At 41.4% G+C, this 22,618-nt stretch overlaps 2 protein-coding genes across 3 annotated transcripts in view; one reads left to right on the top strand and one right to left on the bottom strand.

Annotated features, from left to right (window-relative positions):
- Nucleotides 1-11,114, top strand: part of EIF5B (eukaryotic translation initiation factor 5B) — a 24,850-nt gene extending 13,736 nt beyond the window's left edge. Inside the window, exons 14-24 of the mRNA XM_009276131.2 lie at nt 37-178; nt 1,628-1,759; nt 2,412-2,594; nt 2,725-2,886; nt 5,354-5,485; nt 6,779-6,910; nt 7,025-7,101; nt 7,223-7,387; nt 8,381-8,519; nt 9,132-9,293; nt 10,319-11,114. Of these exons, the coding sequence (XP_009274406.1) occupies nt 37-178; nt 1,628-1,759; nt 2,412-2,594; nt 2,725-2,886; nt 5,354-5,485; nt 6,779-6,910; nt 7,025-7,101; nt 7,223-7,387; nt 8,381-8,519; nt 9,132-9,293; nt 10,319-10,426 (1,534 nt within the window). The 3' untranslated portion in view covers nt 10,427-11,114. The remainder of the gene's footprint in view (nt 1-36; nt 179-1,627; nt 1,760-2,411; nt 2,595-2,724; nt 2,887-5,353; nt 5,486-6,778; nt 6,911-7,024; nt 7,102-7,222; nt 7,388-8,380; nt 8,520-9,131; nt 9,294-10,318) is intronic.
- Nucleotides 11,115-14,978: 3,864 nt separating this feature from the next.
- REV1 (REV1, DNA directed polymerase) overlaps nt 14,979-22,618 on the bottom strand; it is a 47,806-nt gene continuing 40,166 nt past the window's right edge. For both annotated transcript variants that reach the window (XM_009276130.1, XM_009276129.1), the window contains exons 18-22: nt 19,462-19,570; nt 18,167-18,378; nt 17,832-17,988; nt 16,853-16,955; nt 14,979-15,401 (exon numbers count right to left, since the gene is read on the bottom strand). In XM_009276130.1, the coding sequence (XP_009274405.1) occupies nt 15,290-15,401; nt 16,853-16,955; nt 17,832-17,988; nt 18,167-18,378; nt 19,462-19,570 (693 nt within the window). In that variant the 3' untranslated portion in view covers nt 14,979-15,289. The remainder of the gene's footprint in view (nt 15,402-16,852; nt 16,956-17,831; nt 17,989-18,166; nt 18,379-19,461; nt 19,571-22,618) is intronic.

Genomic DNA, 22,618 nt, shown 5'->3' with positions numbered 1-22,618 from the left:
TTCTTCCCCCCCCCCCCCCCCCCCCCAATGCCACAGCAATCTAAGAAATAGAGGAAGCTCGCTTTGTGATATTGCTATACTTGTAGTTGACATCATGCATGGTTTGGAGCCACAGACAATTGAATCAATAAATCTGTTGAAATCGAAGAAATGCCCCTTTATAGTAGCTCTCAACAAGGTAAGATAGCTTTTTAATCTAATAGTGTGTTATTCTACTCTAATAGTGTATTTGGCATCTGACAGTTTTCTGTTTTCTTCCATGAACTTGAATTGTTTGTGTAAAGTCTGAAGCAGTGGTTCTTAGATCCTCTCTGTTGCACTTTTCACGTCCTTGATACCCCAATGGCTTTGCAGGAGCTTTGCAGAACAATCTATCGGTGGTTCTCAGAGTCCTTACTGATAAATTTCTTTACCTTATGTAACTTCCTTATATGGTTCCCAACTGAAGTTGTACTTCAGTTGTGGTTTTTTTTTTCTTGCACCTACTTACATAGATTTGTGTGCATTCTCTGATAAAATTGAAAGACAAGCTTCATATTGAAAAGTCTGACTTTATTTTAGCTACTGATACTTGTTAGTTTGACTTGAAGACAAGCTAGCTTTTAAGCTCATGGGACAGTAATGTTGATCACTGGTGGGAAGTATTTCAGGCTCTGCAATATTCAATGGTAAAGCCAATTATTTTCAGCCTTGTTTTTAGGAATCCTGTGCATGAGAAATTACACTGGCTGTTTGTGATGACTTACATGAATTATAATAAGGAAATTACTCGTGTCCCATGACTTTGGATGCTCTCTGACATGCTGACAGAGAACTTACAGAAGGGTATTTGTGTGCAGTGTAAAAATTGCAGTATACTTCAAAAAATGAAATGAGTGTTAAGATTGAAGTTTGTTGGAACTGAGGAGGCCATTATCTCATTGCTGAAAACAGCTGCTTTTTTAAAAAAAACCTATTGGATGGAGAGGTGTTAAGGCCCACAGGGAGCCTGAGATTAAATAGCCAAAAGTTCTTGCACTTCAGGTTATAATCCATTTTCTAAAGATGTAGTTTTGATTTGTACAGCAAATGTAATAGTTTCTTGGACTGAGTCCATCCTGCTTTGAAAGTGTACTTAGGGAAGTATTTCTGAAGTATGCGATTGTGTCTTTTGAACAACCCCCCCCTGTGATCCCTTCTCTGTAGCAACATGGGAAAGGGTCCAAATTCACCAGTAAGTTTTAAAAGTTCTTTGTAAAACTAGTACAGTCTCTTCTCGGGGGAAAAAAAAACCCCACATTTTTTTGTGTGTATGGGAAGCTCTGTATGGGTCTCTTTCTTCTGAATGTTTTACCTTAAACTTGATGTAGTTAATGTATATAAACTTTTCCCATACGAACCTAGATTATTATAGCTTGAATCTTTAAAACCTGAAGTAGTATTGCTATCGTGAAATACTGTCCGACATTGGGTAAATACATAAACAGAGATAAATATAGCAGCTAAAGCAAATAAAAAGATTTGATACTGGAGCAAATAGGTGGCTAGCTATGTTGGCTGGTAAAGTATTTATCACAGATGATGTGGCATAAGCATAAAGATGCCCTTTAGTAAGCTGCATAAGATGACGTATTACTGTATTTTCAAGATTGATAGGTTATATGATTGGAAAAAAAGTCCAGATACGGATGTAGCTGTCACCTTAAAGAAGCAGAAAAAGAATACAAAAGATGAATTTGAAGAGCGTGCAAAAGCTATCATAGTGGAATTTGCGAAACAGGTAGGCTGGAATATTCAAGGTTCTTCTGTTAACAAAAGTGAGAGTAAAGATGGTAGGTGGGTGGTGTGGTTTGTGTGTGGGGGGGGTTGGTTGTTTTTTTTTCCTTTCCACAAAACAACTTGGAATGTCAAGAAAACTGTTGCATCTCTTCTGACACCTTGGTGTTTACATCTCATAAACCAAACTTTGTTGTTGCTAAATTAACCTCTCAACTGCTCCATCCTTAGAGTGCTAGTTTGGAGAAAAGTAGCAGCTAATTGCTATGCCTGGTCAATGGAGTCATGAATAGCAGATTAAGTTTTCTGTCCCTATTCTTTCTCTCTTTGGGACTCACCTGAGAGAATCCCATCTGCCTCTTGTTCCCTTGGAAGCTGGCAGGCATGAATCGCATCAGTTCTGGGAACTTCTGTTGGCGACATACAATGCTGTCTAGAAGCTAGATGTGGTAATTAGCTTTGTAGAGTTATCCCATACTGCTTCCAAGTGTGGGTTGAGGCTTCATGTTCCATGGCATACTATCAGTAACAATGTTTGTTTAAAAATTGGGATTTAAAAAAATGCAATAGTAATTGACTGGGGTTGAATGTTACTGTTAATACTGATGTGTGTGTATATATGTTTTTCCCTGTATAACTATTAATCCTGATTCCAGGGCTTGAACGCTGCCTTGTTTTATGAGAATAAGGATCCCCGCACTTTTGTTTCTCTTGTACCTACCTCTGCTCACACAGGGGATGGCATGGGAAGTCTGATAGCTCTTCTCGTTGAGCTAACGCAAACTATGCTGACCAAGAGACTGGCTGAGTGTCAGGAGCTGAGAGCTCAAGTCATGGAGGTAATTCAGCAGCTGTTCTTTGAAATTCATCTAGAAATTTCTCCCTTCCCTGCCCCCTTCGTCCTGGTTAAAAAAAAGTTTGTTTGAAGTGCTTAAATAGGGAGTAACTTTTTTCTCCCCTTTCATTCAGGTTAAAGCACTGCCAGGCATGGGCACTACCATAGATGTTATTTTGATTAACGGACGCCTGAAAGAAGGAGACACCATTATTGTTCCTGGGGTAGAAGGTCCTATAGTAACTCAGATTAGAGGTCTTCTGCTACCTCCTCCTATGAAGGAGCTACGAGTTAAGGTATGGAAACTGGTTAGTGTATTGACGCTTAGAGAAGATTCAGAACCAGAAAAAAAAAACCCCATCAAGTTTTATAAAAAATGAGAACGTAGTGGAGTGCCGTTATATTAGCTGTATCTAAGGGTGACTTAAAGGGGAAGACAGTGCACATCTAGTGTTTTCGTGAATGTACTTGTATATACCTATTGGTGTGTCTGTTATAACGGTGGCAAAGAAAAGGATCAAGGAGTTGCTTTGCAGTGAGGATTAAGATGTGTATGCTTTAATAAGGGATTCAAGCATGTGGCTACGTGTGAGAGGGAGATACCCATCTTAAATGGACATTGGAGTGTACCAGTACAGTGACTTCTGAGTTAACGGTTATATTATTAGTAAAAGTGGTTTTTTGGTAACAAAAATCATATACACTTAGATTTTAGAAAAGTGAACAAGTGAGTTTCTAGGAGTAACTGGTGAGCGGTGATGACCAGGACCTCTGCAGGATCTGCAGCCTTTTGTCATTTTCAAGAGTTGTTTTGCTGCCCTAGTCTTAATAGACTGGGAAGAGACACTGAATTTGAGATCCTGCCTGTATTGCTTCCTGTGAAAGAAGGAGGAGGAGAGCCACAGAAATGAAAGGCTATAAGTACATTAATACATACATTAATATTAATACATACAATTCAAAGATGATGCAAAGAGCTGCTCTGATTTTTCCTGTTTAAAAGGGAAGGAATAAGTGTCTGCACAGATTTTGTTTGAGGCAAAGAAAACCAGAGATAACGTAGGTAATGTAATAGGACAGGCCTTAAAGGTTTGGTTTAGAGGTGGAAAACTAGTATCGGAGTCCTAATCTAAGGCCATAACAATTGTGGTGCGCTTCATTTCATTGAGGAACTGTGTCCCTGCAAGCCACTGTAGTCCTTAGCGTTTAATCTAGTTCCTTCCTGCAAACTTGTAAAGTAGTACTAATAATTGCCGGGGCCTGGGTTGACGTTGGCATTCTCTTTCCACCACAGTGATTCTCTGTTGTGAGACCATTGTGGCCTCAGAGGTGCTGAAGGATGCAGTATTGACGTTGAGGTAGAATCTGAGCGAGGGCTTCTTGGCCTGCTTTACATAGGAAGACAAGAGCCACTCTTTCTGCTTGTGCGTATGGCAGTCTAATACGCTTGTGGGGTAGGACAGTTACCTTGGAGAATCTAAGTCAGGCTTCCCACTCTGGAGCGCAGCTTTACGGCAATAACTTGGTAACTGCTAGAGAGTGGCAAAAGGAAGATTGACGTTTATGCTTAGGTTATGTTCTCTGATTTGCTGGAAGCGGTCGAATATATTCTGGTACTGTGAGGAAGGAATCGAAAGCATTTCCATCTGTTTGCTTCCCTTTATTTAAAGCAGAAGATAAACTGGTGTGTGAAACTCTTACGAGACTGAAGGTTTTTTGTGGGACTGAATAGCAACGTAACAGATCACAGGTTCCCATCAACACCATCTTCAGATGAGTTTCTGCACTTTGGTGGGAGATGGGAGTATAGGGTAGCAGCACCAAGATGAAGAACACGGGATTTGGGAACCTTTAGCTGGGGAAGTGGATCTAGGAGAGCTGTGGGGTTTTTTTGGTTTGTTTGGGTTTTTTTGGAGCAGGCAGTGAGGATACATTGCAATTCAGCCTGTCCACGGGGAACTGTCATCCTTGAAATAAGACCCAAATTTTGGGGTGGAGGGCTAAAGAATAGAGGCTTGCAGGAACAAAGTGCTTACTGAGGAAGGAAGCTGCCTTGCAGTTTCAAGAAAAGGATGGGACATCTCCTAAACAAAAGAAATGAAGAAACAAACCAGAAAATCCCTCCAACGTTGATTTAAAAGTCTTCAGAAGTAACTGCTTCTGTGATGCCTTAGAGCCATGCCCTGAGCGGGGAGAGATCTTTGAGGTTCCCCTGGGTGGGGAGGAGCACCTGGGAAATCGAGCATGGAACTACGTACATGAGAAGGCTGGATTGGGAGGCCTCCAGTGGGAGAATGAGACAGCTCTTCCTGCCCACAGCCTTGGGCTGTATCAGCTAAGCTTTAGTGCTGTAGCTGAGCTGTGAGCATCTTCCTCTTACTTCCCTATGGGGCTGAATTTGTGTGGGTTTGGTTTGTTTTGTTTTTAGTGAGCAGCTGCCTATTGCTGCTTGCTCTTTTCTTGTATATATTCCTTTTTGGCTGTTGCCTTCCTTTTTAGACAATTCCCCCTGCCCTGCCTGCCTGGGCGGGGAGGGTGGGGGTTGGGAAGGTATCTGATGGGAGAGGAGCACGCAGACTGAAACATGCGCGCCAGGAATGTGAAGTAGAGAAAATCACTGATGAAAGATGGGAGCTGCTGGACTTCACTGACATGCTATCTGCTGTGCTTGCTGGTGGCAAGTTCTTTAGCTGCTCAGCACTGCTTTGTGTTGCTGTGTAGCATCTACATGAACTCTTTGCTATTGTGTATTCTCCTTTTCAGAACCAGTACGAAAAGCACAAAGAGGTCGTTGCTGCTCAAGGGGTGAAGATTCTTGGGAAAGATTTGGAAAAAACACTGGCCGGTTTGCCATTGCTCGTAGCTTATAAAGAGGATGAGGTCCCAGTCCTCAAGGTGAGGTGGCTAATGTTGAAATAAGACAAACTGAGGGCAACTGAGTTCTCTGGTGACGAAGCTCATTCAAAATGTTGAGAGCTCAGTATGCTTTTTTGGGTTGTGTTTTAAAAACCGTTACAATAACATGCTGTAGCCTTGTGTCCCTGTGAAGCATTAGTGTGGTGATGTGTTTAGTATCTTTACCTGTAGCTTTTCTCTGATATTTTGCTGGGGTGTCTCTGCTGGTAGAATAAGGTTTGAAAACAAGTATCATAGCGTAGTTTGACTATATGTTAATTACTGGTTTGGTATTTGTAGTAATTTATGCATATACTTGAATCAAATTATATTAGGCAAATATCCGCTAGTAGCATTCTTCAAACTATCATAATTGCAAAGCTGATTTAAGACTTCTGTAGTAAATTTCTTTTGTGACTTACGCTTTAAAAATGACAGAGGAAAGAACGTACCTATCTTAAAACCAAAATTGAGATGAGATGCTCCTGCTCTCCGAAGTCAGGAAGTTAGTTTAAAAAGGAAACTCACATGTTGATATTTTACTTTTAACCATATTTTTACTGTAGCCTTCTGTCTACTTATCTTTGCCTCTAAAGGAAGGTTAATCTTTCAGGTCCTCCAAATACAGACCTTGTTTCTGGGCTCATACGAGTATGTATGTGAAGTGTACTAGTAGTAGATATGTGAGGGCTTAAAGTAGATGGCAACACCCATTCATCTGGCAGAGGCAAAGACTGAGTGGTGGCTTTAAAAGGCATGGGCTCTTAAAAAATGGTGGTTTTAACTTCTCTGAAAGCAGCAAAATGGCCTTGCTGCTTTTGTATCCTCTGTTTCGTACCTAGGCCTAAAGAGCACTCAGAATCCTTTCCAGCTCATGGTTTTAGGAGTGTCTGCTTTTATTGTCGATCCTCAGTTGGCAACCAGAGATACTGCCACCCGCTCTGGGGTGTGTGTTCACTCAGTCTTGCCGGCAGAAACTTACAGTGCTGGGGAGAGCAACGCGTAGTCTGCAGTGAGATGTTACTAACTCCCAAGATGGGCATCTGCTTTGCGTTACATGGTCACCTTGCAAAATCCTCAAGTCTAGCTCAGTTCAGACTTGTCTAATGCCAGGAAGAAGCAGCAGCGTATCACAGGGCTGTGTACGACCTATACTGCGAGTCCGTAGGCTGGTACCTATCAGTACGGCTGTCACATACTTCCAGCAGCTCATGAACAGAAAGACTTTGTACCCCGAGGCATAAATAGCAATAGAACTAAAACTTCCTTTTCTCTCCTTTTTTTTTTCTAAAGGATGAACTAATACATGAACTGAAGCAAACACTGAATGCAATCAAATTGGAAGAGAAAGGTGTCTATGTCCAGGCTTCTACTTTAGGCTCTTTAGAAGCATTACTTGAATTTCTTAAAACGTCAGAAGTGCCAGTAAGTACTTCTATGCTGTATCTGATGTGGCTGTTCCTACGTTTGGGTTGGTAACTGTTTCCTTTCGACTCAGAAAGGTTAGCGACTGATTTATGTGGCTTTCTTCTTCAACAGTATTCAGGAATTAATATAGGTCCTGTCCATAAAAAAGACGTTATGAAGGCATCAGTTATGTTGGAGCATGACCCGCAGTAAGTAACTTCTTTGCTTTACTATGTTGATAAATGCGCGGTGGTGTTTCAGGAAGGCCCCCTCCTTAGCTCTAGTTCTACGGTCTGTCTAGTAAACTGTTTGACTTATTTTTACTTACAGATACGCAGTCATTCTAGCATTTGATGTGAGGATTGAACGTGACGCACAGGAGATGGCCGATAGTTTAGGAGTTCGAATTTTTAGTGCTGAAATAATTTATCACTTATTTGATGCCTTCACAAAATACAGACAAGACTACAAAAAACAGAAACAAGAGGAATTCAAGTAAGTAAGAGCAATCCTATTCTGGATGCTTGCCAAATAACAGTGTCTCAATATTTACAAGAAAATAGAAATCGCCTTTAACTTCTTGTTTCCATATTGTTACTTAGGATGTAGTTCTGATGGGAAGGAAGGAGAGGAGGAAGAGGATAGTAACAATAAATTGATAGTTTTCGAGAATTCAGTACTCCAGTTGAATCGTTTACATCTGGGATTAGGCTTAGTTGGGTGAGAGTTGTGAAGCAGTTGTCAGATTTAGCTAAAACTGTCATGTAATATGGAGTGTTCTTACTAAGGTTTGCTTTGTATACTTGGCCTCTGTTCCTAGTTTGTGACAGATGGGTTAGTCTTGCAGAGTTAAGAAAACAAAACTAAAGGGATTTGGATTCTGTTGCTTCATATTTATACAATTCCAGTGTACAGGGCTTAATTCTGACTGCAGTAACATGAATATGCAATCATTTAAGAATTTATAGGGACCCAGAATTAATTTTTGGAATCTGTGTCATTGGCTGATCCTCAGTAAAGTAAGGATGGACAAACTAAATGAAAATGATTTTCATCATTTCATATTGATCCCAATTTGAGTTTGTATACCTCAGTGTCTAAACTTACTTGTTCACTTTACAAACAAAAATCTTGAATTTTTGGAGTCCCTGTGATGGGTTGAGGCAATAATATTTCTATTCCTATGCTCTTCTGAGACTATAATCATACTGTAAAATTACTATTCCTTTGGTCTTGGTCTTAGTTGACAGCCCAAGGCAGTCAAAATTAAAATCCATGCCAGCCATGCTTGATTATTGTTCCCTATAGTTCTCGAAGATCAAGTATTGACTAGAATTAGCAGGATTGGAAAAGAATGTTTTCCTGCTTGATTTCTCCCCAAGTCTCCCCAGTGAACGCCCAAGAAGCGTGGGAGAAGGCAGAACTGTTACCGCTGTGGACGCTGTTCCAGTATCTATTTCAAAATGCCTTTTCTTTGTCATCTTCCAGGCATATAGCAGTATTTCCTTGCAAGATGAAAATACTCCCTCAGTTTATTTTCAACTCCCGTGACCCAATAGTGATGGGTGTAGTTGTGGAGGCCGGCCAGGTGAAGCAGGGGACTCCCATGTGTGTACCTAGCAAAAACGTAAGTAAGCGCCTCTTCCCGGTGGACGTTTGATCTACCTGGTCGTTGCTGGGACGATGCACCAGGAAGCGTTTGCGTGCCTTTCCCCAGCGTACAGAGTTTCGGTAGGAGAGGAGATTGAGACTTGCCGATCACGTCTCTTTCCCGGTGATCTTGCTGTTCTCTGCCAGAACAGAGCCGAGTCCTGTGGCGGGGCACAGCCCTCCTGACTGCCGCAGGGCCCTGCCGGGAAGCGTGGCTAGAGGGTGTTTGTCAGTCAACCGCCCTACCTCCCCCGCTGCGATTTCTGTATCGTGAGATGGAGTAACAAGCAAAACTGTCATTCCTGGTAGCTGATAAGGGGGGGAAGTCAACTCCTGGTGTCTTGAGGGCTAACAAATTGATATCCCAGATGGATAAGGGGGTGGAGCTATGGATGGTTTGACATCGCTGCCCTTTTCAGTGCAATGTGCGTACAGTGCAGCATGTATTGCTTTGCCAGTTCCGAGGCGGCTGCTCCGATAGTGCAGTACTTCGTACGAGCAAGTCTGTATATATAAACAGGACTTTAGAGAAGAGTGTGTGCACAGAGCTTTTGTGGATGTGTATTACAGCTTCTTCATTGTATTACAGTTTGTTGAAATCGGAATAGTTACAAGTATTGAAATAAACCATAAGCCAGTGGAGGTTGCAAAAAAAGGCCAAGAAGTATGTGTTAAAATAGAACCTATTCCTGGTGAATCACCTAAAATGTATGGACGACACTTTGAAGCAACAGATATCCTCGTCAGTAAGGTAAAAGCAATCTGCATTTTTGGAGAGGGCTTGTGACATAGCGGTAGCTTGTGTGAAGTGGAAATGTTGCACGAAGCCTGAAAACCATACACTAGAAGCCTTCCATCAGAGACTGGCAGACACGTGAAATGGTTCGCGTGTGGCATTGTTCAGCCGAGTTTCTCTGTAGCCTTGTTTTGAGACTTGTAGTAGTGCCCCCCTCAAGAGGACCAAAGGAATGATGTCCTGCAGCTCAAAATGCCTTGCAGCTTACTGCACCTGAGAGGGTAAAATGCTAAATGAGCTATTTGCATACTGTTGTATGTAGCTGGTGCTCAGAGCAGCTTAGCAGTCCCCCGTGGCACTACAGCGTGACTGTGTTTGCCTGGTTTGGAAATCGTGCAATAAATAGCAATACTTCAGTTGCTCCGATTCCGGAACACTGGGCTTGGAGGAGGAGATGATCCCTTGCTCGGTTTTCTGCCGTGAGAGGCAAAGCCACAGCCCTCCGCATCCCTGCCTGCTTTAGTTACCGTGTTGTAAGACACCCCCTGCCACACACACGCTGGGGGCATGTACCCACAAATTGGGGGGTGAGTAGCCACAGGGGCTTCTCAGATGGAGATGCAGGGCCTGTGACAGGGACTGGGAGGTGGTGCTGGTGCGGTGGGCACTGGGGGAAGCGGGAGATCCTCTCCGGTCACAGGTTCTCGCCTTGCCGCATGAGGTGTGAGATGGTCTGTGCTTCTGCAGACCAGGTAAGGGGTGGGAGAAGAAAAGAAGGGAAGGAATGGGACAGGTCACGCAGCAGATCAGTAGCAAAACTGGGATTAGAAGGAGCGTTCCTGCTGCGCAAACGGATGCCCTTTCTTCAGGTTAATTGCTTCCCAGGCGCCAAAAGCCGCCTTTGCTAGCGTCGTGTGTGTGTCCTGCTGCGCAAACGGATGCCCTTTCTTCAGGTTAATTGCTTCCCAGGCGCCAAAAGCCGCCTTTGCTAGCGTGCGTGTGTGTGTGTGTTTCTGATGGGCTTGTCTTGTGTGTTACAGATCAGTCGTCAGTCCATCGATGCTCTGAAGGACTGGTTCAGGGATGAAATGCAGAAGTCTGACTGGCAGCTTATAGTAGAGCTGAAGAAAGTGTTTGAAATCATCTAGGTAACTTTTTACAGCGATGGGGAGGCAGGAATAAACGCGCTATTCCTGTTCTAAAAGTTACCAACAAAGTCGTATATTGAAGACAGTGTTGGATATATGTTTGGGAGGAAAATATGTGGATAAAATGTTTTCCATGAGAAACCAAGAAATTTACACTGGTTTGACAGTGGTCAATTTACATGTTCCCATGGTTCCAATGTGCCTGTTCACCTCTCCTACTGCCCTTCCTAATACTGGCTGCTGTTTTAAAGTTTGCCCTTCCTTCTCTTACACCTTCCTTCCACCCTTTGGCCCTCCCTCCCTCTCTCCAAAATAAAATAAAATAAATTGAAATTTTTATTACAGAACTAAAGCTCTTTCACTTTTATACTGATGAGATCAGTACTGCAGTATTTGATTAACCAAGCTTCTGCAGACTTTGTGATTCTTGGGACATTTTTGATGTAAGAAGTACTTCTTTATTTATGCATACCTCTTCCCTTGGCTCTCTTTTCCAACATTCTTCTGCTTTGTGCCTATAGACATTTTTTTAAATAGAAAATTAGGCAATTGGGTATTTCTGTATTTGCTTTGTGTGAAACAATGATGTAAAGCATAGTTGGCCGCCTTTTACTGCTTGTACAGTTCATGAAAGTCGACCTGTAATCATTATAACGCAGAGCTGCAAATAAAGGAGATGGACATAGTAGCCCATTTGTTTTACAGTTTGCTTCAATAAACACAGTTTCACTTCATGGGCTGTGGCAGCCGTGGAGGTGCCCGATGGAGGCTTGCCTCTCTCTGCCTGGCAGAGTCATGGAGGCGCGTTCCAGCAAGGGTGTTTCTTCAAAGCTGTTTCTTCCTCTGGCTTCACTTCCCCTTGTGGAGCGTGTGCGTTGTGCGTTGCGGTGATTGCGGTGGCTCACGTCTCTAACCGTGTTCCCGAAGCGCTGGAGTTGCAGGCCAGGTGTTTAGCAAGTCACAGTTCCCAGAGGGGCTCTGCTGGGAGGAGTTTAGATGTGGCGTCTCTTCTCCAACTGCTGCTCAGAGTTGTGGTAAGCGCCTGCAAAATGATTGTCTGCGAGTGAGCAGTGACTTTGGATGCTGCACCAGAGCTGTTGAGTCATCCGACACCACGAGACTGAACCAGTTCAAAGGGCGTTTGGTTAACATTGTGATGACCAGGAGTCAGTCTGTAATCCCAGCATTTTCCCACCCTTCCTTCCCCCGTGGATGAGAGCTTGACGTATCTCTCATCAGGTAGTCTCCTGGTAACTTCTGGCTCATGGTGAGAGGAGCTAAAGAAATACTTTTCAAAAGCACAAGCTGAAACGAAGTCGATAATGATCTTTCATGTAGCTGAGATCTTTAGCATTTGAAATATTTACAAGAATTTACTTTGCAATTTGCAGTTTGATCGGATTTCTGCTGTCACTTAGATTATTTCTTTTGTTAGAAAAATCTGAATTTTATAATTGGGATTGTGCGGACTCCATTACAAAGGAAGACTTAATTTACCTCCTTTGGCAATGGAATTTAAATTACCAGATTTTTTTTTTTTTTTGGTTTGTTAGACTTTAAACTTGCTACTGAAAAGGCCCTTCTCAGTATGGGTGGTGCGTGGTGCAAATTCACATCACCGGGCGTGTCGGTGGTTTGGAATAGAACGATCACGGTGAGGAGACTGCATTTAATTGTTATGATTTTCTTTTGCAAACTATGCAATCATGAAAACTACACTAATAAAAAGTTCTTAACTTAAGAACCCAGATGTCTGTCAAACATTGTGGTCTTGATGTATTCTTGATTGTTTCCTCGAATGTGGAAGGGTGTGCCTCCCACAGGTAGAAACTCTGGGAAAAGGATCATGCTGCTCGTGCAGGTTGCTGTTGTGGAACTTACAAAATACCTTCACTAAAAGGCTTTAAGAAAGCAGATGACTGAATATAATACTTAAGGGCTGAAGCAGGGATCACTAAGGGGGAATGAAAATATAATTACAAATAGACTTTTTTTTTTTAAAAAGCTACTTTCAAGTATGTCTTGAGCAGCACTCACAGAACCAGAGCTGTGTACCTGAAACCTAATTGGCAAAATACTTGCTTGAATTTCAGCAACTATTCCTCTGTGTAAACAGTTAGCATGTCCATTTTCTTAAATGGGGAAAAAAGAAAAAGGCAGCTTCAAAAGCAGCAACTAAAGTGGCTCTGAAAGACCCAAACTAGAACCTAGTGGAAACCTAGAGAACTTGACTCGGGTACGGTCCCTCTCCCTCTGTAGACAGACATCTACAAATAGATGCTGTTATATAGACAGATATCCAACAAGCTAACTTGAGCTGGAAAAATCAGTGACAGGCTGGTTGGGGTTGGAAGGGACCTCTTGCGGCTGCCAAGTCCAAACCCCTCCCTGTGCTCAGGGTATGGGCAGTCAGAGCAGGTTACCCAGGACTGTGTCCGGTTGCATTTTGAGCACCTCCACTGATGGAGGATCCACAACTCCTGTGGGCAACCTGTTCCAGGGGGTGTGTGGGCTGTATGTTTTGGACCAGTTTGTGTCTGCTGTCTCATGCCCTTTCACTTGATACCAGAGAGTAACGTCTGTCTCCATCTTCCTTATTCCCCCATTAGGTGTTTATACATGTGGGTAAGACTTCCCCCCCGCCCAGCCTTCTCTTCTCCAGGCTGAACGGTCCCAGCCCTCTCAGCCTCTCCTTGTATTAAGAGAGAAGCTCCGCTCCCTTAAGCAACTCTGTGGCCCTGCGTTGTATGCCCATGTCCCCTCTCATACTGGGGAGCCCAGAACTGGACCCAGCAGGCCAGGTGTGTCTCACCAGTGCTGAGCAGAGGGGAAGAATCTCCTCCATCGACCTGCTGGTGATGTTCTTCCTCATGCAGCCCAGGAGGCTGTTGGCCGCCTTTGCTGTGAGCGAGTACTGCTGGTTCAAGCAACCCACAGGGCCTTCTCTGCAGAGCTGCTTTCTGGCCAGCTGGCCCCCAGTGCCTGGGGTGGCTCCTCCCCGGGTGCAGAACTTTGCACTTCTCCTTGTTGAACTTCACGAGGTTCCCACCAGCCCGTTTCTCCAGCCTGTTTGTCTCTCCAGATGCTGCAGAGCCCTCTGCTGCATCAGCCAATCTTGTGTCATCAGCAAACTCGCTGAGGGTGCGCTCTGCCCCACAGCCAGGTCATTAATGAAGATGTTGAATAGGATTGGACCTGGTAATGACTGTGGGGTTACACCACTTGGGACTGGCCTCTAGCAGGACTTTGTGCCACTGATCACCACGCCCAGGGCCTGCCTGCCCAGGTAGTGCTTGATCCACATCCCTGTCTCTAGCCCACACTTCATCAGCTTGCCTATGAGGATGTTACAGGAGGTGTTATGAAAAGCCTTACTAAAGCCAAGGGAAGCAACGTCTGCTGCCCTTCCCTCCTCCATCACCTTGTTGCAGAAGGCTGCCAGGTTGGTACCTCTCCCAGTGTGCATTACAAGGGAAGTCTAGAGCACAACCTAAGGCTAAAAAATGCTGTCGCTGCTGTAACCTGTCCTGCAGCCAGTGCAGCGACTGCAGAGCGTTCCCTGCTCTAGCTGTAGTTAGCTGCAGCTAATTTGAGTGCAGCAGCTCCTGCCCTGTGGTAGCGGAGATGCTTCCAGCTAAGCTGGTGGCGCAAATCCTGCTCCAGGGCTAGCTCCAGTTTGCATTCCAGCTTTCAATTCTACAGTCAGGTGGGTCCACACCCATCCAGGGTTACGTGGGGTACTTCTGATTCCCCCCGAGTCATTTCTTCAGAAAAGGAAAAGATTTTTCTTACCACCCAGGTTTTGTTCAAGCGGTCTTCAATTCTTTCCAGGCACCTGAACAGCCTTGCTTCACCGTATTGGGCCAAATAGGACTATACGAGGCTGGTGTACACCTGGAAAAAGCAGACTTGCCCAAAACAAACTGTAGCAATGCAAGCATACCCCTCCCTACCACGCACGCGAATAGATAGGGCTATTTATTTCACTTCTGCTACTCACTACGACCTATTTTGTTACGTTGCATAAAGGAAATGCCTGCCACAGGCTGGGGAGAACTATGGTATTTTAAAAGTGGAACACGGCTCTATCCTGCGTAGGACCGATAGAAGCTTAAACAGTGCTCCACGTTAGCTGCTCCCTAGCTCCTCAACAGCGCTGCTTTTGGGTAACTGTTTAAAGATCTCCATTTGTTTTCCTCCACGAGCACACATCTCTAGAGGTAACAGTGCACCTGAATACACAGAGCTCAGAGAGCAATTACGGTTCAGCTAACACACCGTGTGTGCTTTGGGAGTTGCTGGGCCATGCTGGTTTCCGTCTTTGAAGGATGAAACGGAAAATGAGCTAATATTCTTCCCTCAGCTTAAAATCCCTAATAAAGTCAGTGGAGAAGAAACAGAAAGCAGCCAGGGGAATGTACAGCAGTCTCCTACGTGTGTTGAGACAGTGTCACTGTGTAAAACTTTGTGAAATGAATCAAAGCTGCAGCTTTAATAAAAGGGGTTAGCTATATTCAAACTGAAGCATCACAAAATAGAATCAGTACAAAAATATACATACAGTTCTTTATTAAACAACTGTAAACACTTCACTGTAAAAATCCATAAAACTTTATAAACAAACATTTTGTAAATAGATTCTATACTACAATAAAAGAATTTTAACACAATTATTTACATGCAATACTGACAAATTTGGCACTTTCTGAAAAGAAATGTACAAAACACTTCGTTGTTTAAAAAGAAATTTGAAATTATAAAAACTCAGGGCATTACTATCATGCACTTTGCAAATACCTCACAAGCACTTATGGCACAGCTAGCAGAGAGCTCCAGGCTCTCATCAAGCTCTTTACTACAAGTTCAGATAACTTTTAGTGTGCTTCCATAAGTTTGTTGTAAAACTACCTGAACATTGTCAAGAATGAAGTCAAATGCCATATTCCAAACTGATTCCACAGATGACTGCATTAACCTGAAGGGGAAAAGGAAGAAGAGGGAGAAAATTACCGTTACAGAACCAGTCCTTTTTGCAGCAAGTTTTGGTCTTCGTATTGGAAAACAAGATCGCAACAGTTCACAATGAACGGTGCTTTGATTCGATCTTGGTAAAGCCCTCTCTCTTTGAATATACCAAGCCTTATCTAATGCCACAGATTCCTCTGCCACTCAATGGTGAAACTTCTCATCTGAACGGTGTCACACCAGCTTGTAAATGTCAGCATTTTGCAGTGGTTGTAAGCCTCCGATTAAAGTGGTGACCTTCTACCAACCTCATACTGAAGAATCAGAAATGGCAAGCTTCTGGATCCTCATCCCAAGACATACGTGCTACTTTTTTCTTCCAACGAATGCCAAGGGTGATTAAGACATTTAAATAACAGGTTTTGGGGGCACTGTATGGTGTTTATTGCTACAGGTGGAACCAAATAATGGAGGCCCACAGAGAGCTTCTGAGTTACCTCTATCATTCAGCTGCTACTAGAAGCAAGCTAAAGAAATGCCCAAGGAAAACAAAGAAGCTCTGTACGCTCAAAATCCCCTTCTAGGTCACTATTACAGGAGAGCAGAGGGTTCCTGCACTTACAGCTTTGGAAGACCTAACATCAGTATCATATGGACAACTGCGTATCATCCAACTCCTGATTCCTTGTCCTACGCTTGTTACCAGGCTTTGGAGAGACAGACTGCCATCAGTGCAAACCTCGCACACAGGGACCAGGAACGGGACGTGATGCTTTCTGAAGACTTTTATAAGGAATTTACTATATAGCATTCTACGAAACCGTTAACTGCACTGCGCGTTTTGCATTTTCTGAGGCCTAAAGACATCCCATAATACAAAACCATAGTGAAGTTTTTACACTGCTGTAGTCTTTTGGGTGTTGATTAATTCTGTGAAATAAATACTTTCCAGATCTAAGACACGGAAAGTGGAGCTCCATAGTTAAGTATCGGTTAGTAAGCAAGTCATAAATGGAACTTGGGCCTCCTGACTCATGGGAAGAGTAATAGGAGCACAGTAACTAAGTAATAAAAATGGATTTAATAGGTTGGAGAGGTGAGACAGGATCTGGATACAGCAGGAGAACTGAAATCAGATGAAGCAAAGGAAAGATCTAAGGTGACATGAAAAATGAGTGAGAACAGGATGAAGAAAAGGGACAATAATGACAAAAACGACAAAAACTGTATCCTTTGTCTGGAAACAAAAGACTGCAGCAAATACTATTAAATGCTACTATTAATTTTTCACAAATTACCTATTTTATCTGCCCAACTTCTTTCCACCCCCCAATTTTTGGGAAAAATATTTACACTCATCAATGGAATGTCTAATAGGCTTCTGGCCTCACATTGAAGCATCTAGTGCTTAACTGCTAACAAAACCAGTCTAAACGTCACAAGTACTAGCAAATGAGATACCTTTTCATGTACTTAACAACCAGATCTAACTTCTCCAAATCTTTTTCTTCTATTAGATCAGTACAATACTTCACGACCTGTAGAATGTCTTCTTCCATAGGATCTGTAATAAAAAAAAAAAAGAGAGAACTTTTCTCTAAGTATACTTAGAATATGATCACAGAAACATTGGAATATAACAGAAAGAAATTCTGCAGTGTTAGCACATCAGGGGCTGATCTGACAATCGCTGTATTCCCATACCTCCCCCCAGCATCACAAGTTGTGTACATAAAAGCACTGCGAGGTCCTGAAATATCTGTCTTGTAGACCTCTTCTTTTTTTTCTTCAGTAAGAACAAATGACAGCCAAGCTAATATTAACCAAAGGGAAAAGAAATAGGGATTTAGAATGGAATGGCTGTTTTGAGACTCTTAGGAGAATAGTAATGGCCAGGGTTTGAAGGATCTCACAGGTCAGATTTCCCAAGATATTAAGGTATTGCTAATTGTTTGACATAATGTTAAAATTCAAATCACCATTTAGCAATGGTGATACACTTTTGCACTTTATTCTAGAATTCTTTCCAGCAGTTATTTTGAAAAAAACTGCATTCCTTTGCCTCTAAAATGACATCTTCATGAAAGAGGAATTCCCCTTCAATAGCTTTCATCCTAGTGGTTGTAACACGTTGGACAAAATAAGGAAAACCTCCCACACAAGTAACGTCAAGGCGTAAGACAAGGGCCTGACAAATGGGTTGAAGAGAGGGCATGTAGATTTTCATGATGTTAAGCAAGAAACAGGAGCTGGCAAAAACAGAGTAACAACTGAGTAGGAAGAATCAAGTTACTCCAAGATTGCAAGGCAGTGAGACTTCAAGATTACTGTGAAAGATATCCAGTGAAAGGAAGAGTGAAGGAAGAAAGTACAAAAAGCCTACTAAAAAAAGTTTTCCTTGTGATGCGTGCAAGATCATCACTAGCATGACATCCCATACCTGAAATAGTTGTAATCCATTCCTTCAACAATGTCTTTACATCATTGAATTCAACAGCTCCAGCTAGGTTGGGTGCTTGTGGCCTAAATGAACCAGGCTGTTCAGTCTGCAGAGCTGATGGGCCTGAGGAATCTGAAGTTGATGGAACGGCTTCCGGCTGTTCCAAATATAAAAGTTGATAATGCTCAGTCTGACAAATACGGTAACACCATATATATACATAGATAAGCGTCTAGTAAAGAATCCAGTAAAGAAAACAAGCTGCATTTGTGAACATGGGCTAAGTCTAAAGAAACAGACGTAGCTTTACTGAAAGCTGTTCGTGTTAAAATTACCTGAGCAGCTGTTCCTTCCTGTTTCAAGAAACCATCTATTAGCTTCTGTGGGCTTCCAGATGTAGCCAGCATGTTTTTTGCAGGGCTACCAACGAGTTTGTTTTTCAGAGGACTCTGAATCTTTTTTACAGGACTGACTGGATTTTTTTTCCTGATTTTTTTCTTATTTTTCATTGTTGCATGCTTCAGGTGTAGGAAAGGATTTTTTGACACTGAAAAACACAGGAATAGTCAGTGGTTGATACATTTAAAATTTAATACTTTTCCATTGAAAGGGGGACTCTGTATGTTCCATAAAAATCTATGGATCAATTGGGAGAACATAACCTAGAGATAAAGCGACTTAACACTCACATGCCATTCCAGATACGGGCAATGTTTTAAGTATTTGAAAAGCACTGCTAGACAGTAGTGCACTCAGAGGATACTCAACTACTCATAAGCCTTTTAATATCAAGCATTTCAGTGCTTGAATATGAGCCACTGGCGAAATCTGAAGCCTACTGAACGAATTGCTTCGCCTCAGTCAGAGCACTGTGCCGCCTAGATACCCGCTAAGACTTCCCACCAGTGGTTATCAGCAAAACCAGCAGCAAAAAGCCCCCCAAATTGCTTTTATCATAGTTTACCAAGGAAATCACTCTCATTCCATCATACTAACGTATCTGCATTAGTCCACTGACTATGCAATCAAGGTCTGATTATAATAATGCAGTATTTAACTGGCAATGAACCCAATGACATTTCCAACCTATTTTATGACAAAGCATGTGCACAGGGAATTAATCTTATTTCTTTCTACTGATTATAAAAAGGAGACCTGGGTGATAAGCTCAGAGTAAAACCGTCTGACTATCAGACATATGGTGAGATGTATCATATCTCTAGTTGCCTGAAACCCATACCAGTACTATGGGTTTCAGGGAACCATGAGAATGCTATCTGAACATAGTTTAACTAACTTAGATACCGAAGATGCAATACTTGAAATCACAAGACATATCAAGTTTAGATTCCATTCTGCAAACATATGGACATGGGTACGTTTAGGGCCACAGTCCCAATGAATTGAATTAATTACCCATTTAAGTAAAGCTAGGCATCTGCCTGCAAAATGAGACCACAGCTGGTTGTAACTGACAGTCTGCCAAAAATAAACACAGAAATTCAATTTAACATGGCATCTTCATAGAAGCTTTAGTTATATTTTCCAGTTTCTTATTTAGGGTTGCATAAATCTCTTTGAATAGTTAAAAACTTCTATACAAAACTATTGTACAACTATATATACTCACCAAAAGTGTTAGCAGGTTGCTGCTCCGATTGCTTTTGCCTTTGATCATATGCATCTTTCAGCTCTGCTTGCAACTCAGCAGGTAGTGCAGCAAAAACCTCAGGGTCCACCTGAACAGTAACAAAAGATTAATTTGATTATTTTACCAGTGATCAACACTGCTTGCTTTCCTCTAGAACACTCACATGAGAAAGGTATTTACATTTTATGCTGAACAAAAATAAATGAGATATAACTGAAACACTGTAAAATATGTTGTACATTTTCTTCATGTACTTCAGCTTGTAAAAACCGTAACATCTTCCTTTTAATACTACTCTGCATTTATTATTTTATAAAATTACTATTTATGGGCCTATCATACACTAACCATCTTTATCCACATACTTTATTCACCATTATCTTTATTCACCTACTGATACACAGTACAGCTATATTAACAGCACAATTAAGCCTAACTCAGAGAACACTCCCTTCAAATTTCCAAACTCAAACACTGTGACTATCAGACTTTTGCTCCTCCTTTTCTTTTGATACTTCTATTTCCTGGAAGCTGCTACACTCCTCAAACAAAATATCCTTGGAAATAGTCTCGCTTTTTTAAGGACAGGAAACGCTAGTCCAGCTACCTCATATTTTGAACTAGCACAAGAGGGTTTCATTTCTTTCTCCCACAGATGTCCACCCCTTGTTCAACTGATAAAAACGCAGTCCCTTCCAACTGTCCTAGGGGCTTGAATTCTAGACAGGAAATCATTTGTCGCCAATTGCCATACACACTCATATGGACAAAATAAAATTTCATGTATTATCGGTTATCTTCCCTCACTGTGTGTCTGAAGTAGCAAATTAGTGACAGACTAGTCTTGTATTCTGAGTTTCCCAATATTATTGCACAGTGTTTTCAGCTCATAATCTGCAAAACCTAATTCAAAGTACCAAACCTATCATTTAGAGGATTAGATCTGCCTAGTGGGAGGGTGCCCTTCATTTCAGTGGTAAAATTCAGAGATGCGCACAAACAAAAGAAAATTTATTCAAAACTACTATTACTATTCTAAGGGCACAATACAATTTCTACCATTATCTGAGATACTGTATTTATTATACATCAGTATGCATATACATTAAAAGTTACCTCTTATTTTTAATAGAGATATGAACTTTTTTTTTAAACCAAAATATGTATATATGTCAGGAAGGTAGGCTGTGCTATTCACACATATGATGTCTAAATTATATAGATAATAAACATGAACATGCTCCCACAGGTAAAACTCATCAATTTAGCACAACATTTTTTCTGATTTTAGAACTCCATGTGCCGACACAAATTTTTCACCACACAAAATATGCACTAATTAAAGGAAGAAATGGGAACAACTCTGACCTCAATTACAGCATATATTGCAGAACAAACGCAGAACAAAGCACTGTAGTGGAATGTAGCCAATTAAGTCCAGAGGCGTAAGTTATTTTTTAAACGTAAATTTTATTTAATAAAACTATTTTAAAAAGGTTAGTGTTCTCTGGTTAAGCGCTCGAGAGTCAGGAATTTGGGAGGCCCTGAATTAACACTGTTTTTTGTGTACACCACTTAATAATTCATGCAGAAATAATGTAGTACAGGGAACTGGATGCGTTTTTGTTATTCCCCCTACCATTGCCCTCTGAAAGTGTAACATGTAAAAATTCAGTTAGAAGACCCATTAGTCAAGTTCATACGAATCCTATACTAATTAATTGGAGTTTTTGGTAATTTACTGTACAGCCAGTGTCCTAATATAGCCTTCATATAGCTGTATCACATTCACATTATGGAGAACCTTGATTTTGTAAATTCATGTATAACCTCAGCATACAGCTATCAGTATTTTTGATGTGCTGTATAAATTTCCTTAGAAGGAATCTATACCATGTTAAGACAATGTACGGACGAGGTGCAAATTTGCCAGCAGTAATTAACTCCACTACTACAAATGTCATTAATTTCTAAGCATCTGTAATCTTCTTGCATCCTATGCTTTTACAGGATTCAGCTGCGGCAGAGATACACAGCTCTTCTAAATTTTAAGATTACTTCAATAGCTGATGGAACTGAATGCAACCTGTCTGGATTCTTTTTAGGGGAGAACCTCACCCAGCAAAGGACATTTTCCACACGTTTTCTAATGAATAAGTCACTATCGGCCAGTTAACTTGGCACCTGGTCATAAAAACACAGTTCAGACAAAAGGAACGAAGGGTTGAAAAACAAGCCTAATTAAGTTATAGAAAGATGGCAGGGCATAATTTACATTTGCTGAGTTGATGTAGCTAAAGCACTCAATTTGGAGTGGCTTGCAATATTTCTATACCTGAAACCTGTTACTACTTAGTTCAGAGTCATTTGAAAGAAAGTAATCTTAAATGTTTGTGTGCACTCATACAATACACATTCCCACAAAGACTTTAACAATAAAAAAAAATTGTGTCAAACTATATTTAGACAAAGATGATATTTTTCAATTAAGTTCACATTTGATTTTAACACAGAAAAAAATCCTCCCGTATTAATGAACTGGTTTTAGCATTTTTTTTCTCCAAGCCTAAGGAAGCTATTCAACCATATTATTCTAGGTATTAAACTTGGACCTAACAGAAAATGAAACCTGTAAATCTTTGTTCTCTTTTTGCCAATAAAGAAAGCTGAATGGTCTTCAGGAGAAAATTTGGAGTACAAGCATAAGGCATTCTAAAATAGACAGTATGGATATCTCCGACAAATAAATAGGAAGTAGCCAATTCTTTTTGAACTACAACTTCAAACAAAAAGGCCGCTCTGCTAAGCTGACATTTTTGGATCAAGTAAGGGTCACAAAATGCATTAGGAGATAGGGACAGGAAAACCTGTGCATTTGAGTGTGTAAATTAGGTCTTTCTAAGACATTTTCAAAAAGCAATGCTGTTATAAAGAAACAACAATCAAATCTCAATAGATAAAGCATAAACACAAACTACATGTAATTTTTATAGAAAGCCATATGCAGTTAAAGTTTACTCTGAAAAAGAGTACTGAGTGGTAAAACAAGTGTGGAGGGGTGTACTTTAAAGCACAACATAAATTAACACACAAGTCCAAGATCAACTCTTGCCTATGAATAAATGTAACTACATAA

Source organism: Aptenodytes forsteri, unplaced genomic scaffold, assembly GCF_000699145.1.
Source record: "Aptenodytes forsteri isolate BGI_AS27 unplaced genomic scaffold, ASM69914v1 Scaffold96, whole genome shotgun sequence".
Taxonomy (NCBI): Eukaryota; Metazoa; Chordata; class Aves; order Sphenisciformes; family Spheniscidae; genus Aptenodytes; species Aptenodytes forsteri.
The sequence above is the reverse complement of the archived record's forward strand: the minus strand, read 5'-3'. Positions and strand labels throughout refer to the sequence as shown.